The 13,603-nt window shown below is 38.6% G+C and overlaps 2 protein-coding genes across 5 annotated transcripts in view; one reads left to right on the top strand and one right to left on the bottom strand.

Moving 5' to 3' along the window:
* npl (N-acetylneuraminate pyruvate lyase (dihydrodipicolinate synthase)) lies at positions 1–11,594 on the bottom strand. 2 transcript variants are annotated; one of them, XM_089001740.1, is made up of 12 exons: positions 11,498–11,594; positions 10,291–10,367; positions 9,261–9,334; positions 6,185–6,272; positions 5,624–5,681; positions 4,677–4,752; positions 3,615–3,707; positions 3,350–3,495; positions 3,219–3,265; positions 1,985–2,069; positions 1,857–1,896; positions 1–1,139 (listed from the first exon to the last, which is right to left on the bottom strand). In XM_089001740.1, exons 2-12 carry the CDS (start codon positions 10,359–10,361, stop codon positions 994–996), a joined length of 924 nt encoding a protein of 307 aa, XP_088857866.1. In that variant the 5' UTR covers positions 10,362–10,367; positions 11,498–11,594; the 3' UTR covers positions 1–993. The 2 variants fall into 2 exon arrangements, with proteins under 2 accessions (XP_088857866.1, XP_088857865.1); XM_089001739.1 differs by lacking the exon at positions 11,498–11,594 and adding an exon at positions 10,685–10,834.
* The window catches only part of edem3 (ER degradation enhancing alpha-mannosidase like protein 3), a 22,056-nt gene continuing 20,025 nt past the window's right edge, over positions 11,573–13,603 (top strand). For all 3 annotated transcript variants that reach the window (XM_089001728.1, XM_089001729.1, XM_089001730.1), the window contains exons 1-5: positions 11,573–12,315; positions 12,419–12,464; positions 12,555–12,655; positions 12,760–12,799; positions 12,974–13,086. In XM_089001728.1, coding sequence (XP_088857854.1) covers positions 12,227–12,315; positions 12,419–12,464; positions 12,555–12,655; positions 12,760–12,799; positions 12,974–13,086 — 389 coding nt within the window. In that variant the 5' untranslated portion in view covers positions 11,573–12,226. The remainder of the gene's footprint in view (positions 12,316–12,418; positions 12,465–12,554; positions 12,656–12,759; positions 12,800–12,973; positions 13,087–13,603) is intronic.

Genomic DNA, 13,603 nt, shown 5'->3' on the forward strand with positions numbered 1-13,603 from the left:
TTAAATCAAGATGAGTTTTATTTGTACGGCACTTAATCACAAATTAATCTCAAAGGCATTCACAGGCACACGGTTGAAAAAGATTGGCAACGTCACAATACAAAATCCAATTAACAGGGAGAAAGAAGACTCAAAAATGGAGCAAGAATGAGGGTCTAAACACACATGAAAATTCATTAAACAGTTCTGGCAAAAACAAATCATGTCATTAACGTGTTGTTCAGAAAAAAAATGGAGTGGCAGGGTTTTAAGGGCTCTTGATAACTTGTCGCAGCTCTCGTTACAGTACCTGGATATCAAAAAGATGTAATAAATTCCCCAAATGGGCTTACATAGCTGCTTGCTTATGCTGCTACATGCGCATCTTTTCACACAGGCGGGGAAGTAAAGCAAACACACATTCACAAAGTCAACAAAATTGAACATGAACAGAATGACGAAGAGACATACAGTGATACCTTGGCTTACGACCTTAATTGGTTCCCAGACAGAGTGTGTAAGGCGAAAAGTGTGTATCGCAAAAATTCATTTGCCATAGGAAACCATTAAAATGAGAATAATCCGTTCCCAGGTCCCCCTTAAATATAATTTTCTAATTTTCCAAGCCTTAAAACTACACAAAATATACCTTATTTTATGTATAATAAATGTGCTATGGTATTATAATTAAAGAAATAAACTGTACTGGATAATAAAGTCGTTTTATTGACCTTTGTGATGGTCGTTGATGGATTGATGGAATGGAGTGGCCGCTTTCCTCAGCATGAAACACTTGATGAGGAACGTAGCCTTCTTCTTTCACCATCTTGAGGAATGATCCCTTGTCGGTACTTTCTCTGCGATCATTTAACCTTGTTCCTCATCAATTGTGTTCCGTTTAGCTGGGTTGATTGCACTTAATTGATTATTTTGATGGTTTGAACGTAAAAAGGAGGTTTCGGTGAAGACGGTAACGGTCGTTGAATGCGGAGCGGCGGCAGCGCGGAGTCGACGTCAGTGTGTGGTAAAGAGGTGCTGGTACTTCTGCTTGATGCCTATGGCGTGACTTTGAGGACACGGCATGACGGGGAGACGGGGAGGGCCAAGATTCAGACCCGACACTTCGTTCATCAGCTGTTTATTGACGCCCACGTCAAATCCTGAAAATCACCAGAGAGAAATTTAATAATAATACATTTCATTTCTAAGCGCCTTTCAAAACTCTCAAGGTCACTTTACAGACACAGGAGAAGTTTTTCTGTGGGTGAGCAGTGGCAGCCACATGCGCCGGCGTTCACTCAACCCGGAATCACTCAAATATATATATATAGCTATCTGGCTGGCTATTTAGCTATTAGCTAGCTCGATAGCTGTTTATCTATTTGAGTTATTCCGGGTTGAGTGGCGCGTGTGGCTGCCACTGCTCACCCACAGAAAAAAAAAACTTATCCTGTCACTGTAAAGTGACCTTGAGAGTTTTGAAAGGTGCTTATAAATGAAATGTATTATTATTATTATTATTATTATTATTATTATTATAAGCGCCTTTCAACTCTCAAGGTCACTTTACAGTCACGGGATAAGTTTTGCAGTGGGTGAGCAGCGGCAGCCACACACGCCGGCGTTCTTCGCTCGACCCGGAAGTAACTGAAATAGATAGAAAGCTGGCTAGATAGCTAATAGCTAGCTAGCTAATGGCGAGCTAGCCATATAGCTTGCTAATAGCTAGCTAGATAGCTATATTGTGAATAGATAGCTAGTTTGTCAGCTAGATAGCGAGTAGATGGACAGCGAATAGATAGCTCGCTAGTCAGCGAGATGGCTAACAGATAGCAAGTAAATAATAATAATTTGAATAATAATAATAGTCCACTGACCAACTTTGACAGCGTGGCTAATGAACTCTTGCATCTTGAACTGCAAAGCATAAGACAAAGGGGTGGCGCATCGGTGATAAGGATGGACGTTGGATGTTAGAACGGAAACAAACACAGAAAAACTGTACCTGAAGGTTCCTGGCCTGCACAAGGTTGCCGCTGTCAAACTCTGACAACAGCTTGTTCATGTGACTCCCCAGGTAGTTGTATGTACTGCAAGTAGAGCAATCCAATCAATGTCAATTCGAGTTGAAAAATGAATCACAAATTTGACATCGCGATGGTGTAGAATGTACAGTGATACCTCGGTTTACGAACCCCTTGGCTTACGAACTTTTCGGTTTACGAACGTTAAATTTAGAAAATGTTAACCTTGGCATACAAACTATTTTTCGGGATAGACACGGAGTTGCCACAATGAGTGATGTGTTGTTCGTGAACGAGCCCGTTCTAACAAGAAAATGGAAGCCGGCTTGTTTTGGTCCTCTATTCCCCGCCCCCAGTCGTCAGTTAAAGCCACGTGATTGGTCAAGAACGCAGCAGTGAGGGGAGGTGGTTTGAACATGAAAGAGACAGGCAGACGACAGAGAGAGACTGAGAAAATGGATAGAAAACAGTGAAATTTGGACTCGTTTCAACTTTGATAGTTCAAAGGCAGAGTGTAGACTGCAAGGTTAAAATTCCCACCAATCAGGCCCCACAAATAACCCGCACAAGCCATCTCTACACTTGATGCAAAAAAGCTATAAACCCAGCTAAACAGAACACAATTGATGAGGAACTAGGTAAAATTAAGGCAGAGAAAGCACCTACAAGAGATCATTCCTCAAGATGGTGAAAGAAGAAGGCTACGTTCCTCATCAAGTGTTTAATGCTGATGAAAGCGGCCACTCCATTCCATCAAGCCATCAACGACCATCACAAAGGTCAATAAAACCACTTTATTATGCAGTACAGTTTATGTATTTAATTATAATACCATAGCACATTTATTATACATAAAATAAGCTATATTTTGTGTAGTTTTAATGCTTAGAAAATTAGAAAATTATGCTTAATGGGGACCTGGGAACGGATTATTCTCAATTTAATGGTTTCCTATGGGAAATTAATTTTTGGGATACACACTTTTCGCCTTAGACACTGTCTGGGAACCAATTAAGTTCGTAAGCCAAGGTATCACTGTATATATATATATTTTTTTTTTTGCATCGTGTATTAGGTTTAAGGTGGCAGAGTTTTCCAAGAGTCGTCATTTAATTTATTGAACTCTACATTGTTTACTTCTACATTTTGCACGTTATGAATCATAATTAATTGAATAAAGTGGGTCGCATGTGTGTGAGTGGCTGTAAATCTGACCTGCCAACTGCCCCGTGAGCCCCCAACGCGAGGGCGGCCAACAGTTGCTACGTGACAGGACAAGAGATGGGGTGAGAAACCAAAAACGGAGGTGGCGGACTTTAGGTCATGCGGTACAGGGCGTAGCGGACCTCATCCACACCGTACAGGATGGACCAAGTGGGCTGAATGCGGTTGATGCACTGGCCCAAATCCATCAGGTTGCTCCCGGAGAATTTCACTCCTCGGAATGAAGGAATGAGCGTCTCGATGCCTTCCAGTAAATCGCTCGCTGGCACTAAAAGAGGAACACGTTCAAGGAAAACCAAATCGCCAAGCGAGGGAAGGGGCGGAGCATATTCGATGATAACAGTTTGGAGAAAGAAGGCCAAAGTGTGAAAATACATCAAGACTCACCATTGACACCAGTAAGAGCTGGAAGGTGGTAGTAGTAGAAGGGAAGTGTTGGAGCCACGTCGGCAACCCTCTGGAGGTACGCCCTCACAGACTCTTGAAAATGATTTAGAATCATAACAATACAGCGATACCTTGCTTACGAACTTAATTGGTTCCCAGACAGAGTGTGTAAGGCGAAAAGTGTGTATCCCAAAAATTAATTTCCCATAGGGAACCATTAAAATGAGAATAATCCGTTCCCAGGTCCCCATAAAACATAATTTTCTAATTTTTTAAGCCTTAAAACTACACAAAATATACCTTATTTTATGTATAATAAATGTGCTATGGTATTCGAATTAAAGGAACAAACTGTACTGTATAATAAAGTCGGTTTATTGACCTTTGTGATGGTCGTTAATGGAATGGAGTGGCTGGTTTCATTAGCATTAAACACTTGATGAGGAACGTAGCCTTCTTCTTTCACCATCTTGAGGAATGATCCCTTGTAGGCGCTTTCTCTGCTATCATTTTATCTAGTTCCTCATCAATTGTGTTCTGTTTAGCTGGGTTGATAGTGTTTTACATCAAGTGTACAGATGGCTTGTGTGGGTTATTTGTGGAGCCTGATTGATGGGATATTTTAACCTTGCAGTCTACACTCTGCCTTTGAGCTATCAAACGAGTCCAAATTTCACTCTTTCTATCCATTTTCTCACTCTCTCTATGTCGTCTGCCTGTCTCTTTAATGTTTAAACCACCTCCCCTCACTGCTGCATTCTTGACCAATCATGTGGCTTTAACCGAAGACTGAGGGCGGGGAATAGAGGACAAAAAAATGTCGGCAGCCATTTTCTTTTTGGGAGAATGGCTTCACTCGCTCTCTGTCTGTAAACCCCCCCCCCCCCCCCCCCACTGCTGCGTTCTTGACCAATCACGTGGCTTTAACTGACGACTGGGTCGGGGAATAGAGGACCAAAACAAGCCGGCTGCCATTTTCTATTGTGGCAGCTCCGTGTGTATCCCAAAAAAATTGTTCGTATGCCAAGGTAAAATTTTCGCCCGCGTAAAAGCAGCACATACCTGCAGAACGAGGCTTGAAGAAGGAGGGGGCGATGACCGCAATCCCGTCAGCCCCGATCCCCACCGCGTGGCGAGCCTGAACAACCATAACAATGGCTATCAGTCAGCTGCAGTAATATGAGTTGCTCTTCACAGAGGATAAAGAAAATATCCCTATTATACAACAACGTTGGGTTTTTTTTTGGTGGTGGTGGTGGGGGGGGGGGGGGTCCATCCCGCTTCTGATATATTGAAGAACAAAATTGCACTGACAGATGATTTACAATAATTAATAATGATAATACATTTAATTTCTAAGCGCCTTTCAAAACTCTCAAGGACACTTTACAGTCACTGGATTTTTTTTGAGCTACTTATGAACATTCTAGTTACGAACATACGAACATTTTTGTAGTAACATATGTAGTTGTACATGTGCATATATATATATATATATATATATATATATATATATACCTTGATAGAGCATATATTTTGTTAAATGTTTATTTTCATAATAATAATAATAATACATGTCATTTATAAGTGCCTTTCAAAACTCTCAAGGTCACTTTAGTCACAGGATAAGTTTTTCTGTGGGTGAGCAGTGGCAGCCACACGCGCCAGCGTTCACTCAACCCACTCATGGAAAGCTAACTAGCCAGCTAATAGATAGCTAATAGCTAGCTTGCTAGCCAGCCAGATACAAACCAATACAGGTTACTTATAGAAGCCTTAAACATACATATATAAAAATTAAACATACTTATATAAGCCTTAATCATACATTCCATACAAAATATAGCACTGATGCAACTTAAGAACAAATTCAACTTACGAACAATCGTTCGAAACGTATCTCGATCGTAAGTTAGGGAGCGTCTACTTTTTTGGTCCTTTTATGTAATGACATTCATTACGAACAGAACATTTTTTTGACAATACTTGAAGTATTTGTTGTAACTCACGAGTTCTTGGGAATCTTTGAGACTGGTGCACCCAACGTGCAAAATCACCTGCTCCAGTCTGTAAATCGCAAACAAAAAATATGTGGATGGATCCCAATATGATTAACTCATTCACTGCCAGACAATGCAAAAAATGTGCCAGGGTTTTTTGTCATTGTCACTCAAATTCCAGGACTCACAGAATACAGTGATACCTTGGCTTATGGACTTAATTAGTTCCCAGAAAGTGTGTGTAAGGGGAAAAGTGTGTATTCCAAACATTCATTTCCCATAGGAAACCATTAAAATGAGAATAATCCGTTCCCAGGTTCCCATAAAACATAATTTTAAACTAAATAAGCCTTAAAACTACACAAAATATACCTTATTTTATGTATAATAAATGTGATGTGGAATTATAATTAAAGAAATAAACGGTACTGTATAATAAAGTCTTTTATTTACCTTTTTGATGGTCTTTGATGGCTTGATGGAATGATTAGCTTTTTGAAATAAGGGCACAAAGGAAACTGTTGGACTTTTTTTGGGGGGGGAGGGGTGGAGACAAACGATAAGACTTACTTCCCCTTGGCTTTCCGACACCAGTCCTCGGCCAGTAACTTCCTCTCGTCCACGCTGAGAGACATTCCCTCTCCGGTAGTGCCATTCACTACGGACAAGTATGGTCTTGTTATTTTTTTGACAGGATTATCCGCTGTATTCCGAGAACGCATCCCAACAGGGAGCAAAAAAAAAAAGCAGTGGGACTCGGCGAGACAGAAAGAGAACCAAAAATTGTTGTCAAATATCGTCGAAAACAATAAAAGACGAGAAATTGAATAAATAGTACACTGAACAGACAAGTTATTTTTCTAAGTATGGAAATGTAAGGTAGCCAAAATGAGTTATGAACCTGCTTTGCCACTTGAGGACGCCCGAGGCTAATAGTTAACCAGAGACAATCTCCGTTTGCTCTTTTACGTTTATTAAGTCAAGTAAATTGGGAGGGGGGAAGGGGTTAATAATAATAATAATAGTAATAATAGTAATAATAATAATAATAATAATAATAATAGTTTAATTTTTAAGCGCCTTTCAAAACTCTCAAAGACACTTTAGTTAAATTGTGTATTGTTTTTTATTCCATTTTAATTAATTTTTGTCTTTGTTTATTTATTTACAAAATATTCCCCCTTTTTAGTTGTTTATTTACAAAATATTCCCCCAAATTATTTATTTCCCAATTTATTTGCTTATTTCTTTACAAAAATATCCCCCATCAGAAAACCTTTATTCGTCCCACAATGGAGACAATTTGCGCATATTTGTTTATATGTAATTGTTTTTTATTTCTTCTTTTTTTTCTTCCAAATGTATTTATTTTTTAATCAAAACATAGTTACCCCATTTATTTATTTATTTATATAAAATATATTTATTTATTTATGTGTTTATTATTTACAAAATATTCCCAAAATGTTATTTGTTTATTTACAAAATAATTCCCCTATGTATATAGTATATATCTAGTCGGCTATCTATTGGCTATATGGCTGGCTAGCAAGCTAATTGAGTCAGGAAACATATTAGCTATCTAACTATCTAGCATTCTATTAGGTAGCTAGCTAGATTTCTATCTATTTGAGTTACTTCCGGGTTGGGTGAACGCTGGCGCATGTGGCTGCCGCTGCTCACCCTCAGAAAAACCAATGCTGTGACTGGAAAGTGACCTTGAGAGTTTTGATTTGATGAGACACTTTGATTTCAGACTTTAGCAAGCATCCTGGAATTTCACAAGTTTAATTTGCTCTCGCGGGCCGAATAAAATGATGTGACGGGCCAGATTTGGCCCTTGGGCCTTGACTTTGACACCTGTGTGTTAAATTGAAAGGGAGGTGTTGCTAATAGTCCTGGTGAAGCCACATGACAAAATTGCAATGTCATCAAATGTAATATTTTACCCCCTTATTTAAACATTAATACTGTATTAAAAAATATATACATCAGCTTCTCACTCTGTACCGGTTTTATTTTTCATTGAAAACTCAGCCTAAAGTCAATATTTGCACCACTTATAACGACTTTCATACATCCCAGCCGTTGTATTTGTTAGTGCACTCCATTCTTGTCCTTGCACGCCATATTATGCAACGCGGTCCCCCCCCCCCCCCCAAGCAACAAAGACACAAACGAGTTTAAGACCACGTGATACGAAAAGAGGAACCGCAGAATTTGACCCAAATGAAAATGATGACTGGTCTCGAACAGGGCAGGATGTTTGATGTCAGCATGACTATGAATGTTTCCTTCTGGGCTTAAGACGGGAAGTGCATTTGTTAGCTTAGCTGATTCTTGATGCCACCGTTGTCACGTGGCGAGTCAATAAACCATGACTATAGACTATAGACTCGCCTAAAGAAAAATGTACTTTAGTGACGTGATAGTGGTGGTATGAACAAGTGGAACAAGTACCCACTGAAGGCCCTGAGTACCAAATGCACGTTTTTCCGGTTGCTTTGAAAAGACTTACAGAAATTAATTTGACAAACTAAGAAAACTGGTTATGCTAAAGTGTTACAGAGATGAGACAAAGTTGAGGCGGGAACAAACACACACACACCAGACAGGTACGTATTTAAAGGACAACCGACACTATTTTTTTTGTTTCCTAACTGACACCAGAAAAACGTTTTATAGCATCTAAAATACCCAAAAAACACAGACTGATATTTTTAGTCAAACGCAAAACACCAAAAAAAATGACTTTGTGTCCCAAAACTACTTCAAAATGACCCCGGAAATGGCGAGTTTCAGAAGGTCCCGCCCCCTTCTTCGTGACGTCACGTCAGGACATCCTGCCTTGCTCTCAAATCAAAACAATGGCTTCAGGTTCGGAGAAGATGCTTTCTTGTTACTCATCCAGTTATGAATATGATTCAAATAGTTCTGAAGAGGAAAGCATACATGTTTGCAATCGATTAAAGAAGTCCTTCCGGATCAATTCGAGCTACGGCTGCGTTTTTGCTTTCAATATTTAGCTTGTAGTCGACGTGCACATTCCACCATGATGTCCCTGATCCACTAGTGAAAAGATGCTTTGATCCTCTCCTCTTTCGTCTAGAACTGCTTCATGTAACAAAGATGGTACAGAAAGTGCTTAAGAAGGAATGCCTCTATGTGTCTCTGTGTTGTCATATTGTGTTTGTGTTGTCAGATTATTTGTTATTTAGTTTTTTGTTCTTTTGAATTCAAGACGGCGCCGCCAGAGTGGCTGCCTTTACAGCAGCTCCTCTATTTTGTTTTTCTACTTTCATTCCCTTCATCACTTTGCTGCTGTGAAATGTAAATTTCTCAACTGCGAGACTCGTAAAGGCAAATCCAATAATAATAATAGTAATAATAATAATAATAATACTAATAATAATAATAATAATAATAATAATAATACATTTTATTTTAAGCGCCTTTCAAAGCTCTCAAGGACACTTTACAGTCACAGACAAGCATAGATACAATAATAAATAAAATACAACTATCAATAGAATACCATAAATAAAATACAATTATGAATAGAAACAAAAGATAGAGCTACACAGAAAATGCAATTTTAAATAGGTGGGTTTTGAGAACAATGAACAATATATGTATGTCAACTTACCAAAAATGCTATTTACACCTTGTTTCTCTGTCAAGTAGTCGATATAAGGTCCAATCTCTGATAGGTTGACTTCACTGTTATGGGAACATATGCAAACAAATTTAGCAAAATGATATTGACAAGATGGAGGCAAATTAACATGGTCGGGGGATGGGTTACAGAAACAGAAACACATACACGAAAGGGAGACGACAGAGCTTCAAACAAAAACAAAAAAATGAAAAAAAAAAACAAAAAACAAAAGTGAAATGGTGAGAAAATGGATAGAAAACAGTGAAATTTGGACTTGGTTAAACTTTATTGATAGTTCAAAGGCAGAGTGTAGACTGCAAGGTTAAAATATCCCATCAATCAGGCTCCACAAATAACCCGCACAAGCCATCTGTATGATTTGAAGAGAACCTACAAGCAAGGGAACCAGCTATTAATGAAGTTTCTAGTGTGTCTGCCTGCATCTGTTTCTGTTGCAATATCACAACTTCCAAGATGTACAACCCACAGCTCCTTGACACACTTTATGCAAAAAGCTATCCATTCCATCAAGCCATCAACGGCCATCACAAAGGCAAATAAAATATTTTATTATATAGTACAGTTTATTTCTTTAATTACAATACCATTGCACATTTATTATACATAAAATAAGGTATATTATGTGTAGTTTTAAGGCTTATTTAGTTGAAAATTATGTTTTATGGAGACCTGGGAACGGATCATTCTCATTTTAATGGTTTCCGATGGGAAATAAATGTTTGGAATACACACTTTTCGCCTTACACGCACTTTCTGGGAACCAATTAAGTTCGTAAGCCAACGTATCACTGTATGATACATACTAAGTGGCCCGATAGTCACAATTCATGTCCTGTTTCAGGTATCATGTGGATCGATTAATCACCCCTGAGAATGATTTGCTCACAAAAATTAAACTGCCAAAAGCTGATGTACTTTTTTTTCCTGAATTATACCTGGAATAAAAAAATGGGAACAGTATCATAGTGTGTACGTGTTTGGTTCTTCAAATACATACCCTTCAGAGGTGAATGGAGTGAATGTGGCGGCCACCAGGCCTGTCAATTTCTTCCCGGCAAGTTGGGTCATAGTTCACTGGTCCATGATAACGTGTAAAAATGAAAAGCAATTCAAATTAATATACAATTGGATTATACCACGATTTTTTTGCAATGGTGTTTACAAAATAACTTCAGTGAACATCAAAAAAAAATTTGAATAGAACGTACAACTCCAATACTACTAGTGTTAAACGCCTATAGGCAATGTAAACAGAGTGTAAATCGGCCATAGGGAACGTAAACCGAGTGTAAAGTGGCTATAGGGAACGTAAACTAAAAGCAGCATGCATCTTCAAAGCACACGCGTTCAAAAAGTGTCAACTATTTTTCCAAATGCCGTATACTACTTACAAGTTACTACTCGCTCCTTCCTCTGCGAGTGTGAATCAAGTTTGAAGGAAACAAGCGCGGATTATGGTCATGGTTAACGTTTAACTAGGGAGTTTGTTGATGTACGCTCTCACGTGAACGCGTCAGGTGATCGCAAAGCTTTGTGGGAAATGTTGTTTTGAAATCTAAAAACTTAACAAAACATCATAGAAACTTCCAGTGAAACCCAATTGCGTGTGGTTCTCACATATAACGTGACACAGGTAAATAAAATAAATTGTTGTTTAATATTCATTTAGAATATATTTAGTGACGATTTAGGGGAGGGGCAAGGAGCGTTTATGTTTACGGGAAAGAGTATTTTTGATGTTTATTGTAAATAGTAGCAACATTACACCTTACATTGTTCTGGCATGAAGATATATTTGAGTGAAAATTGTGGATATATATATTTAGAACAAATTCTTTGCTTTGTAACATGAAAATAACATTGCGTATGGAAAGAAGCTTGTCTCCATTATTTCAGATTTTCGGGGAGTGATCATGAAGGCATCGTATTATGTGATTTGACAGCTATCACTTCTTCGTACATGCCGATGTAAACTAAGAGCGATACAATTTTGAAGAAAACCCTTGAATTATAAGTACATACGAAAATAAAACAATGTTTATTTTCTCCGAGTTATTTGCAATAACATTTTCAACCAGATAGTCACGAGTCGGCTAAACACCAGGAAGCGAATGTTGCCAAACCTTTTTAAAATGGCAGCAGCAGGCTAAGCTAAAGGAAGAAAAACAACAGAAGATTGCTAGTTTTGAAATCTAGTTTCTTACTTCACCACAACGGACTTTAAACCCGACGACAGCGGTTTCCTCGTTCCTCCGATTGGAATAATTTGTAACGTTTTGGATTTTTTTTTCCTTGTATCAAACGCGACCAATTAGCATACCGGCTAGCGACAAGCTAACTGGGCTAATTCAACAATGGCAACTGCTCAACTCTTTGGACTGCGATGACGAAAACCACTTCGTCAAGGTCTGGGAAATTATTAATATTTACAACGGACTGGTAGGTAGTCTGACGTTTGAAAGCGTTATGGAGAACTCATTGTCAAGGACACTAGTTATTTGCCCACATCTAATAAATGCAATGTGGGCCTTTTGAAGATCATTGTACAGCAAGTCTAAAAGTTTTTGTTTTCGTGTGTGTGTCAGTGCGTTTTAAATGCGTGATAGGCAGGTTGGCACAGCCATGAAGCGTACAATTATTGAATAAATTACCAAATAAAATCATATCAGCCCTTGTATTTGGGCTACGTGTCACATCCTAGTTTCCTGTAGATCCGGGTGATAGCATGGAAAAGCAAACAAGTGTCATCTGTAACCAGTGAAATGGCACATATACTACCTTGTTAGTCATTTACCGGCATGGACGATGGCGTGGAAGTGGCCAAGGCTTTACTGTGTAGTAGTTGTAGTTGTTAGCTGCTATTATAGCAAAACATATAGAGTGTAATCGAGAATCAAAGTGAAGTAGTGCACTTTGCTGCTAATCTGGCCACAATGCCATCAACACTGTCCATCTTATTGCTGCTGGCGGCATTATGTAGCCTGGGACGAGCCATGACACGGGAGGAAAAGATCAATTTGAGGTGAGCGCAAGAAAAAGTGGGATTTAAAAGTGCTGTGTAGTCATAGCAGATTTAAAAATAAACAGCTTTCCCTAACTGCACATCTATCCTTTCTTTCAAAAAGGAACCAAGTGGTCGAGATGTTCGATCACGCATACCAGAATTACATGGTAAGTCATTCATTGCTTTTAATTTCTCAGAAATACTATGACTGGAAACGTACATGAGCACACGTAACATGATTATCAATTTTTTCCAAGGACCATGCTTACCCCGCCGACGAACTGATGCCGTTAACTTGCAGAGGAAGAATACGCGGACTGGAACCCAGTCGGGGCGACGTGGACGATGCGCTCGGAAAGTAAGAACAAAAAAAAAATGCAATATAGCAGTTATTAATGCCTTTTAAATAGTCATACTGTGCGATTTCAGTTTTGCAATGCATTTTTTTTGTATCTCCTGCAGGTTCTCATTAACCCTCATAGATACTTTGGATACACTTGTGGTGAGCACATTTTTTTTACAATTTCTGGAGGATAAAACTTTCATGTTTCTTTAATGACATATTAATAATGATGAAAAAAATATATGTTATTTTTGCACTATGTACTAAATAGCGGCCAGTTGTGATGCCTTTTGACACCCAAATATTGTTTTTTTTTTTGGTGTGTTTCATCAGCTTTTGAACAAGACTGTGGAATTTGAGGCTGCAGTCCGGAGAGTCCTATCAGACGTCAGGTTGGACAATGACATCGTGGTATCGGTATTTGAAACCAACATTCGAGTCCTCGGGTAAGGAAAATGATCCTTTCGGAGCATCTATTTTGTTACTTAAAGGACAACCAACACCTCCGGACAAGTTGCGTCCAGCAAAAAGTAAACCAGCCAGCTAGTTGTTTAAATAGCTAATAGACAGCAAATTGATAGCTAGCTAGATAGGTAACTAATAACTAGTTAATAGATAGCGAGATGGGTAGGTAGGTGGGTGGATGGATAGATAGATAGATAGATAGATAGATAGATAGATAGATAGATAGATAGATAGATAGATAGATAGATAGATAGATAGATAGATAGATAGATAGATAGATAGATAGATAACTAGCCATCCAGCTAGCTAATCGCTAGTTGATAGATATCTAGTTAATAGATAACTATCTAGAGAGATAGCCAGATAGAAAATGAGAAAGAAAGCTAGATAGCCAGCCAGCTAGTTAAATAGCTAATAGACAGCAAATAGCTAGCTAGCCAAGAGCTAGCTAATAGATGATGATCCAAAGTGATTTCATCCAAACGAGATCCACTACTG

The sequence above is a fragment of the Hippocampus bargibanti genome, linkage group LG07, assembly GCF_051943395.1.
Source record: "Hippocampus bargibanti isolate YZ-2025 linkage group LG07, ASM5194339v1, whole genome shotgun sequence".
Lineage (NCBI taxonomy): Eukaryota > Metazoa > Chordata > Actinopteri > Syngnathiformes > Syngnathidae > Hippocampus > Hippocampus bargibanti.